General features: G+C 43.2%; 1 protein-coding gene across 1 annotated transcript in view; it reads left to right on the forward strand.

Annotated features, from left to right (window-relative positions):
- The window catches only part of COL11A1 (collagen type XI alpha 1 chain), a 283501-nt gene that overhangs the window by 23156 nt on the left and 240512 nt on the right, over nucleotides 1–19833 (forward strand). The window contains exons 3-4 of the mRNA XM_087720747.1: nucleotides 14711–14924; nucleotides 18200–18362. Coding sequence (XP_087576873.1) covers nucleotides 14711–14924; nucleotides 18200–18362 — 377 coding nt within the window. The remainder of the gene's footprint in view (nucleotides 1–14710; nucleotides 14925–18199; nucleotides 18363–19833) is intronic.

Consider the following 19833-nt stretch of genomic DNA (forward strand, 5'->3'; position numbering starts at 1 on the left):
ACTATGTAGTTGTCTGGTATCATATCACACTAAGTGTGACCCGGCCAAAAGAGGAGGGATCAATTAGAGCTAAATCCCAAAGGTGCTTTACAGATCACAGATTAACAGAGTTGGAAGGGATCTTGTAGGCAATCTAGTCCAACCTCCTGCCCAAGCAGACCCTATGCCAGTGATGGAGAACCTATGGCACACGTGCCGCAGGTGGTACGCGGAGCCATTTATCAGGGCACGCAAGGCGCTGGCCAGCTGAGTTCACCCTTTTTAAAGCCATTTTTCACCCTCCCCAGGCTCCAGAGGCTTTATAGGATCCTGGGAAGGGCCAAAAGAGCCTCCACCCCCATCGGAGGCCCTCCGAAGGCTTCATGAGCTTCCCTGAAGCCTCCGGAGCGCAAAAAAATGGCTCTACGGGCAAACCGGAAATTCAGAAACGGACTTCCTGTTTGCTCAGAGGGTGGTTTTGACTGCTCCGGAGGCTTCTGAGAAGCCTTCTGAAGGTCTCTGAAGCCTCCAGAGCGCTTAAAATGACCCTTAGAGCAAACCGGAAGTGACCTCCAAGCAAAAGGGAAGTCACTTCCGGTTTGCTCGTAGGATTGTTTTGACTGCTCTGGAGGCTTCAGGGAAGCCTCCTGAAGGTCCCTGAAGCCTCCAGAGGGCTTCCAGGGGGCGGAAAAGGCTGTTTTTACCCTCCTCAGGCTCCTATAAAACCTCTGGAGCCTGGGGAGGGCAAAAAAAGCATGCAAAAATGGGTGGGCATGCCTCTAGTGCATTATGGGTGAGGCACGCCCGCACACGACCCCCCCTGTGCTCCCCCCACTTATGGCACACGAGCCAAAAAAGGTTCCCCATCGCTGCCCCATACCATTTTTGACAGATGGCCTCCCGGTATCTTCTTGAAAGCTTCCAGAGAGGGTTCTTGGATGAGAAGCAAAAGATCTTCAAGGAAAAACAAAGAAAATCCAAATTGCCTTTTGATAAAGCAACTTCGGGACAATCCTGACCTGGACGATTGAGAATCTCCATAGGAATTTAGAGCTAAGAATTCTTGAGGAAGGCGTTCAGTGTCAGTGTTATCTTCCAGATAAGAAGCAGAAACCTTTATTGTCAGAATCTTACAAGCCTGAGAGTACCTTTCCCTTGGATTACCTTCACCATAAAAAAATAATAATAGCGATGTCCCTTCTTAGACACTTTCTCCACCTACCCGCTCACTGAGGCTCAGATATCATTTATCAGAGTATCGCCTAGACTATAACTCATTCTCCTGTCTCCCAAGGTTATTCTCACATACCACTAAATTTGGCCTGCCTCCTGAGCTGACTTGACCTGGAATGTAGTGGCACTTTGAATTTCACATTTTCCCTGCCTTTTGTAATTCTGATCAAATAACACGTGTTGTGTGTGTCTCTCTGTGTGTGTGTGTATGTGTGTATGTGTGTGTTATAGAGATTAAATAGATCCAGAAACGCGAAAGTTCATGAGAAAAGGCACATAAAAATGTTGGAGTTGTACATTCTGTACAGCATTTGTAAAATATTGGTAGATTAATGTCAGAATGGTATGCGGTAGACTGAAGAATAAAATGCATACTGAAGGGGGGCTGAAATGGAACCAACCCATGCATCTTTAACTGAAGGGATAATTAAAATATGGGCTCTTATGACCATATTAGCCAAAAATGTTAGAATGATGTTATGTTATTTTACTTCTGGCTCACAGTGGTCTAAGAGCTACCAAAACAGTAGGGGTTTTTTGCCTAGATTGCTTCTGTATTTCAAACCGAAATGTCTACAATATCAGAATGGGCTCGAGGGTGAATTTGTCATGGCCAAAGTTTGCATTGAACCTAGCAGAGGTGGGTTCCTACCAGTTCGCACCTATTCGGTAGAACCGGTTCGTCAAATCTACCGGACCGGTTAGAAGAAGTTCCACCAGTGGACCCGAAAAGCAGGCCACACCTACAGAAATGGTTCCAAAAATTTTTGAAACCCACCACTGCTAAAGGGTTAGGGGTGCAAAGATGTTGTAACTTGACAGCTTTTAAGACTTGCATGCTTCAATGCCAGAGTTCCTGAGCCAACGTGACTGGAGGAGGAATTCTGGGAGTTGAAGTCCACAAGTCTTAAAGCTGTCAGGTTTGAAGACCCCTAGTTTTTTTTCTAAAGGGTTAGGGATGCAAGGGTCTTGTAACTTGACAGCTTTAAGACTTGCATGCTTCAATGCCAGAGTTCCTGAGCCAACGTGACTGGAGGAGGAATTCTGGGAGTTGAAGTCCACAAGTCTTAAAGCTGTCAAGTTTGAACACCCCTGGGTTTTTTTTCTAAAGGGTTAGGGGTGCAAGGGTCTTGTAACTTGACAGCTTTAAGACTTGCATGCTTCAATGCCAGAGTTCCTGAGCCAACGTGACTGGAGGAGGAATTCTGGGAGTTGAAGTCCACAAGTCTTAAAGCTGTCAGGTTTGAAGACCCCTAGTTTTTTTTTTCTAAAGGGTTAGGGGTGCAAGGGTCTTGTAACTTGACAGCTTTAAGACTTGCATGCTTCAATGCCAGAGTTTCTGAATAGCTACCTGGGCTGACCTAAGTACTAATTCATAATTTCATATCCGGTCACATGGGCGGCAAGCCACTCCCACAAAGGAGGCCACACCCACAGAGTAGGTTCGAACAATTTTTGAAACCCACCACTGGAACCTAGACAATCATAGCCATATAGCTGTAAGATCAGGGGTGGTTTATCTACCTCCCAGGTCCCCGTTAGCATCATGAGAGCAGGCTGAGAAATGGGCATGATAAAGGGCTGTGTCTCGTTGTATACAAGTGCCTAATATGCTTAAGGAGCTTTTGTTAAAGCGATTAAAATGAATGAGCATCGTGGTTTGCTCTGCCTGCTATTGAAGCAATGCTACTCCTCTGTTGCAGTTATTAATACCTAAGCCTTATCTCCAGGATGCTTACACCGTGCATAATGGGACACAAGAGGATGATATTTATAAGCCTAATGAGATCCAATATTAGCAGCGATTGGACTTGGAAGACGGAATGTACTTAGTGCTGACTGACTTTTGATCCTTCTGATAGGACCTGCTGACTATTGCAGTTCAGCAACAACAGAAACCATCACAGGTTCCACACGCCTGCGAAAGTGCTCTTGAATACACAGCGGATACTGCAAAACACTCTGAATTTACATCCTATCACAGAGATGGCTAACCTTTTAGTCCTCATGTGCAGAAATCGCGTGGCAGTGCATGACAGCCAGCGCACGTGCGCCCATCCCCACAATGCAGTTCCCTCTGCCCCAGGGGTGGGTTCCTGCCAGTTCTAACCTCTTCTATAGAAGAGGTTCCACAAATCTACAGTGCCGGTTCCAGCTCCCTCTCCCCGCCTGTCCGCACATCATCAAGATGAAGAGCGAGAGGAGGAATTCTGGGAGTTGAAGTCCACCAGTCTTAAAGCTGTCAAGTTTGAACACCCCTGGGTTTTTTTCTAAAGGGTTAGGGGTGCAAGGGTCTTATAACTTGACAGCTTTAAGACTTGCATACTACAATGCCAGAGTTCCTGAGCCAACATGACTGGAGGAAGAATTGTGGGAGTTGAAGTGCACAAGTCTTAAAGCTGTCAACTTTGAACACCCCTGGGCTTTTTTTTCTAAAGGGTTAGGGGTGCAAGGGTCTTGTAACTTGACAGCTTTCAGACTTGCGTGCTTCAAATGCCAGAGTTCCTGAGCCAACATTTTGGTTGCTAAACAAGAGCATTATTAAGTGAGTATCACGACATTTTACAAGTTGGGCACACCCACCCAGTCACATGGCTGACAAGCCACTCCCACTCAGTTACATGGCCAGCAAGTCACTCCCACAAAGCAGGCCACACCTACAGAAGAGGTTCTAAAATTTTTTGAAACCCACCACTGCCCTGCACCCTTGTGCATGCACACACACACACCCATGCCCCCCACCGCCCGTACATGCATTCCCCCTCTGCGCATGCATGCCCACCGTGCCTCATTTCGAGCCTAGCAGGCCTCCCTGAAGCCTCCTGAAACAAAAAATGGGGGCAGAGGGGAGTGCACCCCCCGTGCCCCCCACACTTGCACGTACTTCTCCTGCATATGTGGTAGACCCAAAAATCAGCTGGCTAGTGGGAGGTGTGCGCGCATGCATGGCGGATCTCAATCGTGCGATGGCTCGCGTGTCTGCAGAGAGGGCTCCGAGTGCCACTTGTGGCACACATGCCATAGGTTCGTAATCACGGGCCTATGAATTCACACCAAGCCTGTTAAAAGAGAAATGATCACACTCTGCCAAATAAAGCCAAATCAATTCAAAATTTCAGAGCAGATCAGAGGGAGAGAGTTTCCCCATTCGAGTACGGTTAGATCGCAGAGTGGTGCCCCCTGCCATTTTAAACTTCAGCAAAGGGAGGACCAAGGGTTCGTTGTGTTAGTAGATAAGAATAGAACCAAACAATCAAAGAGAAATATACAAAGAAAATTAAGTACATATTAACACATCTGCTAACTACAGCTAGAATAGCATTTGCCCAATGCTGGAAACAAAATAATACTCCCTCGGACGAATTAGTGATTAAAAAAAAACTTTGGATTGTGCAGAGGTGGACAAATTAACACTATAATGAAAAGATAAAGAAGAGTCAGAATATTATGAAATTTGGAACAATTGGTACAAATGGCTGCACTACAAGAATAAAATTAATTAAGCTGAAAAACAATATATATAAATATATATATATAGAACTGTGTATGAAGGTGTGTAAATATAGAAGCGAAATATTATATACATGATGACATAACAATATTGATATAATGACTGTAAGGTGTTGTAGAAGGGAAAAAATAATAACAATAAAAATCTGTTCTTGTCTTCTGGCAGCTCTGCGCATGTGCGCACTAAGAACAGACTCCAGCTGTTGTTCTGCCTCGCTGCTGTCTAACTCCCTCTCTGCCTCTGACGCAGAGCCATCATCTGAGCTTTCCTCAATCCCCAGGACTGGCCCATGTGCCTTCCCAACTTCCTCACTGTCCAATTCTGCCGCCAGCTCCACTAGCTGCCGGCGGGCCACAGCGCAAGCAAAATCAATGGGGAAGCCAGACACACTCAAATTTAACCGAGAGAGCCGAGGTGGCGCAGTGGTTAGGGCGCAGTACTGCAGGCCACTTCAGCTGACTGCTATCTGCAGTTCAGTGGTTCTAATCTCACCGGCTGAAGGTTGACTCAGCCTTCCATCCTTCCGAGGTGGGTGAAATGAGGACCCGGATTGTTGTTGGGGGCAATATGCTGACTCTGTAAACCGCTTAGAGAGGGCTGAAAGCCCCATGAAGCGGTATATAAGTCTAACTGCTATTGCTATTGCTATAGTTCAGCAGTTCAGCGGTTCAAATCTCACCGGCTCAGGGTTGACTCAGCCTTCCATCCTTCCGAGGTGGGTGAAATGAGGACCCAGACTGTGGGGGCGATATGCTGACTCTGTAAACTGCTTAGAGAGGGCTGAAAGCCCTATGAAGCGGTATATAAGTCTAACTGCTATTGCTATAACCAGGCTGCTATCTTACCAACTGCAACGATTCACATAACAACGTTGGCAAGAAAAGTCATAAAATTGAGCAAAACTCACTTTAACAAACATCTCACTTAACGCAGAAATGCTGGACGCAAATGTGGTCGTAAGTCGAGGGCTAGCTGTACTTATTGTTTGTTGACAGTAAGCATAAGAGGAGGTCAATTTTTATAGTAAAAAAAAACAAATTGATTTCCTGCAGGGTTTCTAACCATGTGTTTGTATCTGACTGAAAGCACATGCCCAGACTGGATGAATCAATGCTCCCGTGCCCTAAGCATTCTCAGCATAACTTTTGGATGAGGTTAAGCAATTCAGACAAAGGCAGGTGCTGAGCTGTATTCGGTTCTTGAAACTCCCCCCAGCCCCCTCCTCCCCCCCTTTTTTTAGGCCAACTCCTTTTTCTTCCTTTGGCAGTTACTTGTGCAAATTAGATCTTATAATACAGAATCCTTTTTCTTAAAGTGGAACGGTTTATGGTTTATGGTTTATGGTTTTATTATTTATAGGCCGCCCTAAGAGCCACCCTAAGAGCCAAGGTGGCGCAGTGGTTAAATGCAGCACTGCAGGCTACTGCTAGATCAGCAGGTCAGCGGTTCAAATCTCACCGGCTCAGGGTTGACTCAGCCTTCCATCCTTCCGAGGTGGGTAAAATGAGGACCCAGATTGTTGGGGGCAATATGCTGACTCTCTGTAAACCGCTTAGAGAGGCCTGAAAGGCCTATGAAGCGGTATATAAGTCTACTGCTATTGCTATATTGCTATTGCTTTTCCCTGAGGGGACTCAGGGCGGCTTACAATATATAGGGAGGGGAGTACAAGACAGTAAGACATAAAACAATACATAATTAAAATATAGAAACAACATTCATCATTCGGGTGGGGACGGATTACGATCTTTAACCCAAGGCCTGACGGGATAGCCAGGTCTTGAGGGCTGTGCGCAAGGTCTGGAGGGTGGTGAGGGTACGAATCTCCACAGGGAGATCGTTCCAAAGGGTCGGAGCTGCTACTGAAAAGGCTCTCCTCCGTGTAGTTGCCAGTCGACACTGACTGGCGGATGGAACTCGGAGGAGGCCTAATCTGTGCGATCTAATAGGTCGCAAGGAGGTAATTGGCAGGAGGCGGTCTCTCAAGTGGTAAAAGGTTGGCAAAAGGAACTGTGAATATCGCGTAAGTTCCTTTACTGCAGCCGTATCTCCATATTCCCATTGCAGCAGGCGGTGTGATATCGTCTGAACTTTTGCCATCCTTATCAAAAGGATTATGAATCAAATGCCCATAAACCTATCCAGAGACACAGGAAAGCTCAAATGATTTGTAATATTATTTCAAAGTCTTCCCGTAAGTATAATCTGTTTAAGTCCCTGCTCATTTACAAAGGTTTTAAGGAGCTTAAATAATTGGAAATTTACAGAGCATGTAATACTTCAGTGCTGCAAAGCTACTTTAATGAGTGGACCTAGGCAATTGTACATTGCTCAGATACAAATTATTTTGTAGCCCGACCCCCCCTAAAATCCTAAACTGTTATAACTGAGACAGTTTAAAAGGAAAAAAAAACAATTGCTTAACTCTTTTTCTCCTCCTTTCGATGTATTTTATAAATATTAAACAAGAAGAATGCTTCTTACAAGTGTGCTTACAAATCCTCTCACCACTTTAAGCAATACCACTGCACATAATCTAGTGTAATACAGCATAATCCCTAATCCAGATTATGACTGCATGAAAAGCAAAATGGAGTGTGGACAACCTACATGGCTACTTTCAGACAGGTAATAAACTATGGTTAATGTTCTGACCCCCTCCTCCGTCCAGTAACGAATGCCGAGACAAGCTTAACTAGAATGTACTTTTAATTAGCAAAACACCAAAACCTCGGTGGCTGAAAGCCAAGCAGAACCAACAGATAAGGACCTTGGCAGCAACTCAGACAAACTCAGGCAGCAATAAACACAGATAAGGCTTGGCAGCAATCCAGCCTGCCAAGCTCACAGTAATGTAATCCGACATTCAATCCTGCGTTGACTTCTGCAAAGAGGGCCGTGTGCACAAGTAGCTTTTTATAGTGTGGAGAGGAGCCTAATGACCACCAGCTGAGTACAATCACCTCCTGTAATTGCGTAATTGTTCCTGACGCCTAGTAGCTCTTCGAAGGCATGCATCCAGGAACAACTCACTTCTGGCCTCTGACTCACTCTCCCTTGTCTCCTCCCCACTGGTCCAAGGCTCAGGTGCCTCCTGGTGGCCAACCAGCCTCTCTGCGCCCTGCTCGGAGTCGGAACCATGTCCAAGGTCCTCCACATCCTCCAGAGCTGACTCAGAGGGCCCCTCACTGTCGGAATCTGGTGGCAGCTCCAACGGCACCTGCTGGGCCACAATAGGTTACCATCTCTCACTTGGGGTTCCAGTTCTCCTATTCCATCCAGTAGAAATAAGTAAATAGAAGCAGCCAATCTGTTAACCGACTTCAGCTAAATAGACAGTAGAATTACAGTTTTGTTTTTCAGCACAGCTCTGCTAAGAGAATCAGTCAGAAGCGTATAATTCAGAAGCGATGTGTTGAGATAGTTGTTCAAGTTAGCAGAGAAATAACAGCTTGAAGCACAGCAAGAAGGATGTTGCTTGAATAATGATGAGACTGTAGGCCAGCGATGTCGAACCTTTGTTGGCTCGCGTGCCATAAGCGGGAGGTGGGGGAGTGCAGGGGAGGGTCATGCGTGGGAGTGCTGCACCCATAATGCAATGCCGACCCCCCTAGCATGCATGCACGCATGTCAGCCATGACCTCCCATTTTTTGCATGCTTTTTTTGCCCTCCCCAAGCTCCAGAGGCTTTATAGGAGCCTAGGGACGGCAAAAACAGCCTCCCCCTCCCCCGGAGGTCCTCCGGATGCTTCAGGAGCTTCTCTGAAGCCTCTGGAGCACAAAAAAATAGCCCTTCAGGGAAACTGGAAGTTCGGGAACAGACTTCCAGTTTGTTCGTAGAGCCAGTTTAAGCCCTCCGGAGACTTCAGGGGCCTTCCAGAGGCTTAAGCGCCCTTGGACAACCCCTTCCTCTGGCCAGGCAGAGCACCACTCACTGACCTAGTGGTATCCCAAAGGCGCCAAGCCGCAGAAACTGGGGGGGAGGGCAGGACAAAGGCACTCATACGGCTTGGTGCCTTTGGGATACTGCTAGGTCAGTGAGTGGTGCTCTGCCCGGTGGAGAGGGGGGTTGCTGGGTGGCTGCTCGTAAGTGTGATCACCTCATAGCTGTTGTGTTGCGCTGCTGCAACAGCACAACACAGCCATTTGCCCCTGATGCTGTGCCCGGTCTTCAGAAGCCCACTCGCAAGAGAGAAACCGCCCGGTTCCACCACAAATCCGTGAAGCCCTTATCCACGGAGACATAAGTGCGAAGACTAATTCACACCGTTCGAAGCACTAAGGAAAAACACGACCCTACCGTGATGACATAATTGCGGAGGGCAAATCCGCGCATTCCCAAGCACTCAGTACCCTAAACCTAACCCTAAACCTAACCCTAACCCTAACCCTAACCCTAAACCTAACCCTAAACCTAACCCTAAACCTAACCCTAAAACATACCCCTAAACCTAATCCTAACCCTTACCTTAATTGAAATCGGCCTTCTGCCGCGGCGCCGTTTTAAAGCACCCTTCTGTTGCCGCGCTGTTGTCGCGGCGGTGATGACACGCGGTGATGACGTTGCGGCTTTAGCGACGCGATTTTATCACCGCTATTTTGACGAGTGCGGTTTTGTCGTGCCACGAAACCGCCCAGCAACCCCCAAAACAATAACCTCCCCACCCCGATAATAAGGCCCAGGCCACATTTCAGAGGTCAAAAGAAAATAAGACCCTGTCTTATTTTCAGGGAAACGCGGTCCAACATCCCTGACTCCCCCTCCAAGTAGTAAAATAGAGACAACTATTACCATCATCTCTTCCATCTTGACCTCTCCATATTTACTAGGAGAAAATGACACATTATTTCTGTTCTTTTAAGATTTTCTCCAGTTCTGGGATGGTTATGCTATAAAAATGGAAGACAACCGTAATGTATCGCTTATTTTGAGAATAACCAATTTCACACAGGCCATTCATTTACTGTTGGAAAAGAAAAAAAAAAACTTTTGGCTTTGGCTCGCATAGTCTCATTCTTTTCACGATGAATCAAAATGAAATCACCGGCATAATAAGAAAAAAAGCTATGTATAAACTATGCTGACATATGGAAAAAAAAAGAATTCTATAATAGTAAATGTCCCTCACCCTAAATTACTAAAAACCTGACACTCCAGAAAAGACTAAGCCTGCTCATTTAAAAAAAATAAATAGTTTGGCAGGCAGGCTTCACCATATAGCTATTATGGATGACTTCATCCCACTGTCTTGGAAGCAACAACAGCGAGGACTAGAATATTAAAAGTAGATGACAAGGAATGTCATCTAGAAAGGTGATGACAGATGACAACTCCAACTGCTGCTTCCAAACTGTCTGTATCCCAACAGCAGTTTCCCTATAGATTTTCACTCTAGTTTTTAATGCTTTCCTCTCCTTTACTGAAATTTCAACACATCTGTAATAGCAACAGCACTTAGACTTATATACCACTTCACAGTGCTTTACAGCCCTCTCTAAGTGGTTTACAGAGTCAGGGGTTTATTGGGGATTATTGCCCCCCAACCATCTGGGTCCTCATTTTACCGTCCTTGGAAAGAGGGAAGGCTGAGTCAACCTTGAGCCAGTGAGAATCGAACTGCCAAAACTGCAGTCAGCTGGCAGTCAGCAGAAGTAGCCTGCAGTACTGCATTCTAACCACTGCGCCACCACGGCTCAATGTACAGGTAGTCCTCAAGTTGCAACGGTAATGGAACCTGCCCATTATGGCTGTAACTCACAACAGTTGCAAAGCCAGTCAGTCACATGACTAACATGGTTTTATGAAATGTTTTTCTGCGGCAGTTGTTAAGCAAATCATTGCAGTTGTTAGATGAATGAATGATTTGCTATGGTTGCGGTTTCACTAAAAACCAGAAATAAATGATATTTTTGGGGGTGGAGAAACATAATCAAACATGGTAACACGACCACGGGACACTGCAAACAATCATGAATGCATCCTTGTTTTTCTGAGTGCCCAAAGTGTGATCATGTGACTATGGGGAGGGGGAAATGATTGGAGCTTCTAATCCAGGTAGGTGTTTTGGAATTTTGAATGGTTGCTAAACAACTGGTTGTAAATTGAGGGCTACCTGTAATTCTTCAAGATAGTTAGCTAAATTACTGCTTAGACCATTGTGGTCAATGGTGGGATTCAATTTTTTTTACTAACGGTTCTGTGGGTGTGGCTTGGCGGGTGTGGCAGGGGAAAGATACTGCAAAATCCCCATTTCCTCCTGATCAGCTGGGACTCGGGTGGCAGAGAATAGATGGAGGTGGGGCCAGTCAGAGGTGGAATTTACCGGTTCTCTGAACTACTCAAAAATTCCGCTACCGGTTCTCCAGAACTGGTCAGAACCTGCTGAATACCTTCTCTGATTGTGGTGAAGATTCTAATCTTAGAGAAGATATTTACTTTTGGTATTGTCCCACACCCATATTTAAGCAATTACTCTTGTCATGGACAAAACATGGACACGGAGGAAGCAGGACTTTCTTTTTTAAAAAAATATATTTTTATTTTCAAAACAAACATACAACTCCTCCTTCTTTACATACTGTAGAAAGTGTATCAGTTGGTTACACAAAGGCTTTTGTGCATCTCTTCCACCGTCGTCAAATATAATTCATATTAATTCTAATATCTTAACTTGGATATTTATTATATTACTATATTATACCTCCACTTTTATTTGACTAATTGTTTAAATGTCCATCATAAAATATACCAAGATTTAATACATAACCACCTACTGGCATTTCATTTACTTATTTATAAAATCCTCCATTAACATTAAATCCTCATATCCTGTTCTAGCTAAACATCCATAATATTTAATACCAAAATTTTCTAATCCTCCTTTCCAAATTCCTGTTTACCATTTACATCCAATTCCCTTATATTATACTCATAGAATGTATATAATTTATTATCATTATCCTTTCTTTATTTAACTATATCCCATATCATAACATTTTCCCCCTAATAATTAAAACTTAGCTGTGTCTAATTTGGTTCTTTTTTATTGTTATTGTTATTAATAACCTTTATATATAGTCCAAAAATATTTCTAGCCTTCCCTTCATGGGTAACGTTCAATATTCATATCCAATGATTACTTATCATAACATTAGACATTGTATACATTACTATCATTATCAATTTTTTATTTAACTATACCTATTGTCACTAAATGTAACTAAGTTTAGCTAGTTTTAAATTATACTCTTCCATCTATCAACCTGTATCTTTCCAATAGCAAAACAATCTAATGTCTTCTGCCATTTGTGGATCCAGTCCTCCAAACATCCTCTTGATCAAATCTGTATGGACTCCTCTTAGCAACTCCTTGCTTGTAACATCTCTCATGTAGTCTTGATGCCCTCTTTGTGTTTCCTTGTTCAGCTTGTCTTTAATTGTCAGCAGTGTTATCAAATATTTTGCAAATAGTATTTCATAGTCCATAAATTCTTTAATGTTTTCTTCTTCTTCTATGTCCTGTCCTTTCTCATTCCCTTGTGTACTTCCCTATTTAGATTTAGATTTTAGATTTTAATAAGACTTATAGGCCGCCCTTCTCCCTGAGGGGACTCAGGGCGGCTTACAATCACAAAGGGAAAGGTGTGCAATAACAAGACAAACAATAAGTGACCAATAATAAAATAGTAAACCACAACATACATTCAACAATCAACATTCGGGCGGGTAAATTAAAAACCTATCCCCAGGCCTGCTGGGAGAGCCAGATCTTGAGGGCTGTGCGGAAGGTCTGGATGGTGGTGAGGGTAAGAATCTCAACGGGGAGATCGTTCCACAGGGTCGGAGCTACAACAGAAAAGGCTCTCCTCCGTGTAGTCGCCAGTCGGCATTGACTGGCGGATGGAATCCGGAGGAGGCCCAGCCTGTGTGATCTAATCGGTCGGAGGGAGGTAATCGGCAGAAGGCGGTCTCTCAAGTATCCAGATCCACTACCATGGAGTGCTTTAAAGGTGGTCATCAGTACCCTGAAGCGCATCCGGAGACCAACAGGGATGATTCACACACTGACATCATCATTTACAAGGACTATGGCCTGGAATGACCTGATTGCTGTTCTTGCGGGCATAAATTAAATTTCTGCCAAATTGTTACACATCCACCCTCCTCTTCCTTCTTATCCGTCCATCTTCTTTTGCAGGCCAAGCCTATACAAAGTCCCTCTAGGAGGGAGATGGGCAGTTTCTAAATGTGATATAAAATAAATAAAATACAGAATATTCTTCCTCCTTCTTGCCACATGCTGAAATAACATCAGTGTGTTTTGTCGTTGCTTTTTGTAATTATACTTTGAGCGTGCTTCTTAAAACCCACATAAATATGTATTCTCTCAGAAATGTCGGATTTGCTTAAATTAAACTAAACCACTGGGGCAATTCCATCCATGTTTACCCTTCTCAAGGAGACGCCATTCATTTCACTGGAATTTATTTCCGCGTGTTTGTATTTAGAATTGTAAACTAACAGCAATTGCTGCTTACTTGGAAGTAAATTCTACTGAAATCACGGATCTTGAAGAATGCTAAAACAAATCAGTTTCCTTTGGTTTTTTTTATAAATAAAGGAACAGGTTCTTTTGCAGCACAAACTGATGCATAATTCATAAAGTCTATTTAGCTTCAGGTTTTTTTACCTTGAAAAAATGAGAACTTGTGTATGTATTTGAAAAATGTATTTGTAAAAATGTGCCTTAGTGATAGCTGCCTAAAATTTAGGAAATGGGGAAATTTTCATAGATACATGTGTATCTTAACAAAAGAAGCACACAAAATACAATTGATAGCAAAAATTGCACCTTTAATTAAAAAAAAATATATGATAGTGTGTATGAATGAATGAATGCATATAATATGGATCTAGACTGATCTTCATATGCTAAGTTCCAAATAAATTAAATACTGTGTTTCCCACAAAATAAGATCAACCCAGTGGTGGGATTCAAATAATTTAACAACCAGATCTCTGCCCTGATGATCAACTGGGTAGGCAGGGCTTAGTGGTCATGTGACTGGGTGGGTGTGGTCAACTCAATGTCACTCAGGTTGATGGGCGCTTTGCCTTAGCTGTGACAATGTGATAAGGGTTAACTGGAGAGGCAGTTTCTGTAAGTAGTGCAATAAAGATTAGGCTAGAAACACCACCAGAATGTTCCTTCCTTCCTTCCTTCCTTCCTTCCTTACAGGATTAGCCCTGTAAAGTTGGGGGGGATATCTTCCAACAACCGGTTCTCCAAACTGCTGATAAAGTTAACAACCGATTCTCCCAAATAGGTGCGAGCCGGCTGAATCCCATCACTGGACCTATCCCAAAAATAAGCCTTTGCTTGATTTTACATGTGCAATTAATATAAGCCCTACCCCAAATATAAGCCCTAGTTAAGACTGCATCATGCCAGTGCCACTACCTGTGGCACTGCTTGAGGCAGTATGCCATGTGATATGTTGCAATGGTGCTGCTGCTCACAGCAGGAGGCCGCATGGTAGCACTGGCGCATTGCGCCACATGGGGTCTGGCCGCAAGTGGCTATAAGCAGCCACAGAAGAAGTGCAACAGGTGTCAGGGTGTGGGAGGCCTGGCTCCAGTGGTCCTAAGGTACACAGGTAAGACATCACCCCCTAAATAAGACCTAGTGGCTATTTTAGAGGGCATATATAAATCTGGGTCTTATTTTTGAGGAAATAGAATCATAGTAGGACTGAAATAAGTTTAATGGAAGTGTTATGTATGTTACACTGTGGCCAAAGTCAAGTGCAGTGTAAAACAAGACAGCACGGCAGCTTTTAAAAAGAAATATTCCTACAACGGAATTTGCAGAATTAAACAGAAAACGTACCAAGTCTGATTCCCCATTCTAATAAACAAAGTGCTCCAAAATTGTAGGTTTTTTTTTTACTCTTAGGATTTGTGACCCTGGATTGTTTTCTCGACAGGTGGAAAATTCCCCGAAGACTTTTCAGTTCTATTTACAATAAAACCTAAAAAGGGAGTCCAGTCTTTTCTTCTATCGATCTACAATGAACACGGAATTCAGCAGGTTGGCATTGAGGTGGGCAGGTCGCCTATCTTCTTGTTTGAAGATCAAAATGGAAAGCCTGCCCCAGAAGATTATCCCATATTTGGTACGGTCAATATTGCTGATGGAAAGTAAGTAGAACATCATCAAAAAGGTCATGACATCTGTGTGAATTATTCGAATATGTTGTCAATTGAGTCTATCGATGCCAGTCACCAGATGAGTTAAATATTTTCGCATGGTTTTTTTCCCCCATATGATTTGAACACAAATCTTTGTCATATGATCATTGGCATCTGAGTCCCCTTTGGGGAAAAGGGCGGCATATAAATGTAATAATAATAAATCCAATCTTCCTGCTGCTTTATTGGCTTTTATAGCTGTGTCTCATATCTGTCTTGCTTTTTGTATTCTATTGCCCTTAACATACTACTTAGTTGATGTTTTCCTATTTTCTCTGTCCTTCAGTGGGTGCTCGGCAACACGCTGCCACCCTCCCTTCCCAATAAGACCTCATTTATGCCTTAAAAGGATGAAGATACCAACCTGACTGCTTTCAATTTGCATTAGGGGACTAGTCGGAGTCTATAAACATGCCATCTTGTTCAATATTACCCCAGTAGTACAGGCTGTCCTCAATTTAGGACCATTATTGGAACTGGAATTTCAATGGTTAAGTCATTGTAGTTCAGTGGTGGGTTTCAAATTTTTTTAGAACCTCTTCTGTAGGTGTGGCCTGCTTTGTGGGAGTGGCTTGCCGGCCATGTGACTGGGTGGGAGTGGCTTGCCAGCCATGTGACTGGGTGGGAGTGGCTTGCTGGGTGGGTAGCTGCAGTTCGGCGGTCCGAATCTCACCGGCTCAAGGTTGACTCAGCCTTCCATCCTTCCGAGGTGGGTGAAATGAGGACCCGGATTGTTGGGGGCGATATGTTGACTCTGTAAACCGCTTAGAGAGGGCTGGAAGCCCTATGAAGCAGTATATAAGTCCAACTGCTATTGCTAACTACTATAAGTTAAGATCTATCTGTGGAATATCAGTTGGAAGCCCGCAGCATCTAAGCCAAACAAATAACGTTAGCAAAAATAAATATGCTTTCAAAATAGAGCCCCTTTCCATCTATTATGGGAGACTACTTAAACAAATAGAAAACTCACCGGAAAACATTTTGAACTGTGATTGGTGTGAGAACCTTAATCTTGAACTGGGTAAGTGAGATAGACTTGAGGATAGCAAATGTTTCCGCTATAAAAACCCTCAAAATCTAACTGTTGATTGTATTTTTATACATCTCACCAAGAGTCAGTCATTTTTCCTTACACTTTCCATTGAGAAATACACTTCCCAGCCCTCCCCACTTATGTTGATCTGCGACTGGGAGTTTTGAATTTACTCTGCACCCAGCTTTGGTCAATGGAGAAAATTCATGCAAAGAAAACACACTTAGCCCAAGAGGCCCCTTACTCCTTGATCTCCCTGACCTTCAGATAGAATTTCAATTAAAGAGCTAGCTAGGATCTTGCAAGGAATAACAAGAACACTGAATTCTAACAACAACAACAAAGCTTTATTGGTTTAACAAGTTTGAGGCCTGTACACTCGCACCTGTATTCTTACTCATACGCATTCCACATTTAGAACCAGCCAAGCCTGAAAGATATCATCATGCTTTTTGTCTTTCCGGAGCTTTTATATTGCATGCTGTAGACAAAATTTCACTTCTCTGCAATGCTAATTAATTAACCATTGGAAATTCGTTTATGTCTTTGGCTAGATCATGAATCTGCTTTTTCTTTCCATTATATCTTGGAACCTTAGAATGTGAGGTGATCACTTCCAGATAATGGTTTCTGTCTTTGCATGAGACAGAATTTTGTATTGTCTTTCATTGCACCTTTCAGAGATGATGATGATGATGATTGACACCATGTACCCTGTTGCCTAGTATTTTCCTAGCAGAGGTGGCTAAGATGGTTTCCAGTATGATACTGGAGAACATCAGTGGTGGGCTGGAACTGCCTACTACGACCATGTTAAAGTTTTTTGGGGCTCTGTAACACCCCTTGAGGTAGGCTTAGAGTTAAGATCGAACTAATTCTTAGAATTGGGTACCCTAGTTTATGCTTCATATTAAAAGGAGGGAGCTAGTATTATACTGCTGCCATGAGTAGAACAGGAACTAGGGCAACATGGTCTCCCAACAGCGTTACTAGTTAGAACAACTAATCAGTGGAACAACTTGCCTTCTCTGTAGCTGCTCCGGCCCTATGGAATGATCTACCACTAGAGATCCGGACCCTCCCCACTCTTGTGGCCTTCAAAAAGTCTATTAAGACCTGGCTTTTCCGGCAGGCCTGGGGTTGTTGACCTCTTGAATGAGGTCCAGCCCCACTACGGTTGAGTGGGTTGTGTTTCAACCTGCTTTGTTTTCTTTACTTTTTAAACTTTTTAGTACTTTTCAAATTGTCTTTTATGTAAGCCGCCCGGAGTCCTTTGGGATTGGGTGGCATATAAGTTTATTAAACTTAAACTTAAACTTGCCTCCAGAAGTTGTGAATGCTCCAACACTGGAAGTGTTACTACCCTTAAATAGGGCTTATATTTGGGGTAGGGCTTATATTAATTGCACACATAAAATCAAGCAGGCTGGGGGGAGCTGAGAAGCATCTACCTCCACAGAAATTGTGAATGTTGGTTTTGTTTTTAATATGTTGTCTTTGTCTCGTTCCCCCCTTTCCCTTGTCTTTTGTGAGCCGCCCGGAGTCCTCCGGGAGTGGGGGGCATACAAGACAAATAAAGACAAATAAATAATAAATAAGTTTTTAAGAAGAGATTGGATAACCATTTGTCTGAAATGGTATAGGGTTTCCTGCCTAATCAGGGAATTGGATTAAAAGACCTCCAAGGTCCCTTCCAGTTCTGCTGTTCTGTTCTGTTCTGTTCCATTCAGTTCTGTTCCATTCCATTCCATTTCATTCCACTCTACCCTACCCTACCCTACCCTATCTACCCTACTCTATTTTCTACTCTACTCTATTATGTTGCAGAACATTTACATTTTTTTAACTCTTGCCCTAGAGCTATAACTATTTGACTTGCCCATGGACATGCTATGTGAAAAAGATTGATGTCCAAGCTATGTTTTCTGTAGCTTTTTTAGACACATTAGTTCTGCAAGGATGTCCGTGTACTGATTATCAAGGCATCCGGTCAATTTGCTCCAAATTTGCTGTTTAATAGCAATTCTCATTTGCTAGAGCTTCTGAAATGAGTCCCTGGTTATAATGAAGAGATATAGCCTTTTAATATCTTAAGCAAATATAATTACTCCATTGATCTTAAGATGTAAAATTTCTAGGTAAATGCTTTCTTCTTTTAAAAAAAGAAACGTTTGGATTTCTATACTAGGTGGCATCGGGTGGCCATCAGTGTGGAGAGGGAATCAGTGACCATGATTGTGGACTGTAAGAAGAAAACCACCAAGCCACTCAAGAGGAGCAGCCCGGCGGTCATTGACACCAATGGCATCGCTGTCTTTGGAACACGAATTCTGGATGAGGAGGTGTTTGAGGTAAATATTTGTCTGTCAAATGGCAACATATTCAATACTGTGTGAATAGAATATTTGTTGAAGGCAGAAAATGGTAAAATATGTTGTGTGTAGGCTATCCCATATAAAATTTTGGAGAGTACATTTCCAAATGAAAAGGTTGTGCTACAGTATATATTTTGAGATATGGTTATATTAAGATGATACACAAATACATTTAAAAATCTTAGTTTTGCACATTTGGTTTTATCTGTACAGATTTAGATGAAAGCATCATTGGTGATAATGTTCCATAAATCTGTGATATTCCTGGGGGTCAGTCAATCTCATCCCTCTGACATGTTATCTCTGTTGCTATCCATTGCTATGGCACATGAGTCCATTCCTAGATACACTTGAACTGAAATGCCTTATAATGTAGCAAACACATTAAGTCAGGAGTCCCCCAACCCCCGCCGTCCATGGACTGGTCCGCAGCATGCCAGAAACAGGGCCATGCGAACAAGCGAAGCTCCATCCATGGGATGCAGGCAGCACATGAAACCACAGCTCCTCTGGTCTGTGGAAAAACCTCTCTCCACAAAACCGGTGTCTGGTGCTTTTTACAATCCATTCTAATCCCTTAGAGTTAGGGTGACTGGATGGAATTGAGCATTTACTGGCCGGATGCCCTTCCTGACACCACACAAAGTTCACAGCAGATTTTTTTTTCTTTGCGCCCTGGGAGAGAAACATCTGCCCCTACTAGGATTGAATTCTCAATCTTCCAAGTGGGAGGTGAGCATCTTCACCACTAGGCCACCACACCTAATGTGTATATGTGTGTGTATATATAGACACACACACAAACTCTCTCTCTCTCTCTCTCCCTCCCCCCTCCCTCCCTCCCTCTCTCTCTCTTACATTGTATTCTATGGCCTGTTATGAGAGTTGGACATCCTTTGGGACAAGAGATTTTCTGTGCAAATTGCCAGAATTACACATCAGCTTTTGTGACACATTATGGTGACAGGAGGGACACGTTATCATGGGGAAGGCATTTAAATCAGGGTTCATGTTATATTTATAAGTGTGTTCTGAGTCTTTTTTTCCAAGAAAACACATACGTTGAAGTGACTATAATTAAGTGTAAGACTTCAGCCTTCCTGTAATTACAGAGGTGGTCCAGAAAGAACCCTATTTGTGACTTATACCTTTTGACATTTATTTATTTTCTAAATCTTTCCAGTAACTAAAGAAGGTTTGGCAAAAGGAAGTATATTTTTCCACTATTTGAAAGCCAGGAAGAAGGATTATACAGTCCACTGAAATACATCTGTGTAGAGGAATCTATATGGGAGACTGAACTTCTTATAGGAAGTATTCCCTAGAAAGATTATTTTAACAGACATTTGGAGGGCATTTATGTTTTCAGGCGTCTGATTTTACAAGGCTGTCATATGCCAAGAAAAATAATCCGAGCTGAAAGATGGTCTGTAGGAATGGATGTGGT

Source organism: Thamnophis sirtalis, unplaced genomic scaffold (assembly GCF_051295495.1).
Source record: "Thamnophis sirtalis isolate CommonGarterSnake01/CBP01778 unplaced genomic scaffold, rThaSir2_p1.2 scaffold_7, whole genome shotgun sequence".
Taxonomy (NCBI): Eukaryota; Metazoa; Chordata; class Lepidosauria; order Squamata; family Natricidae; genus Thamnophis; species Thamnophis sirtalis.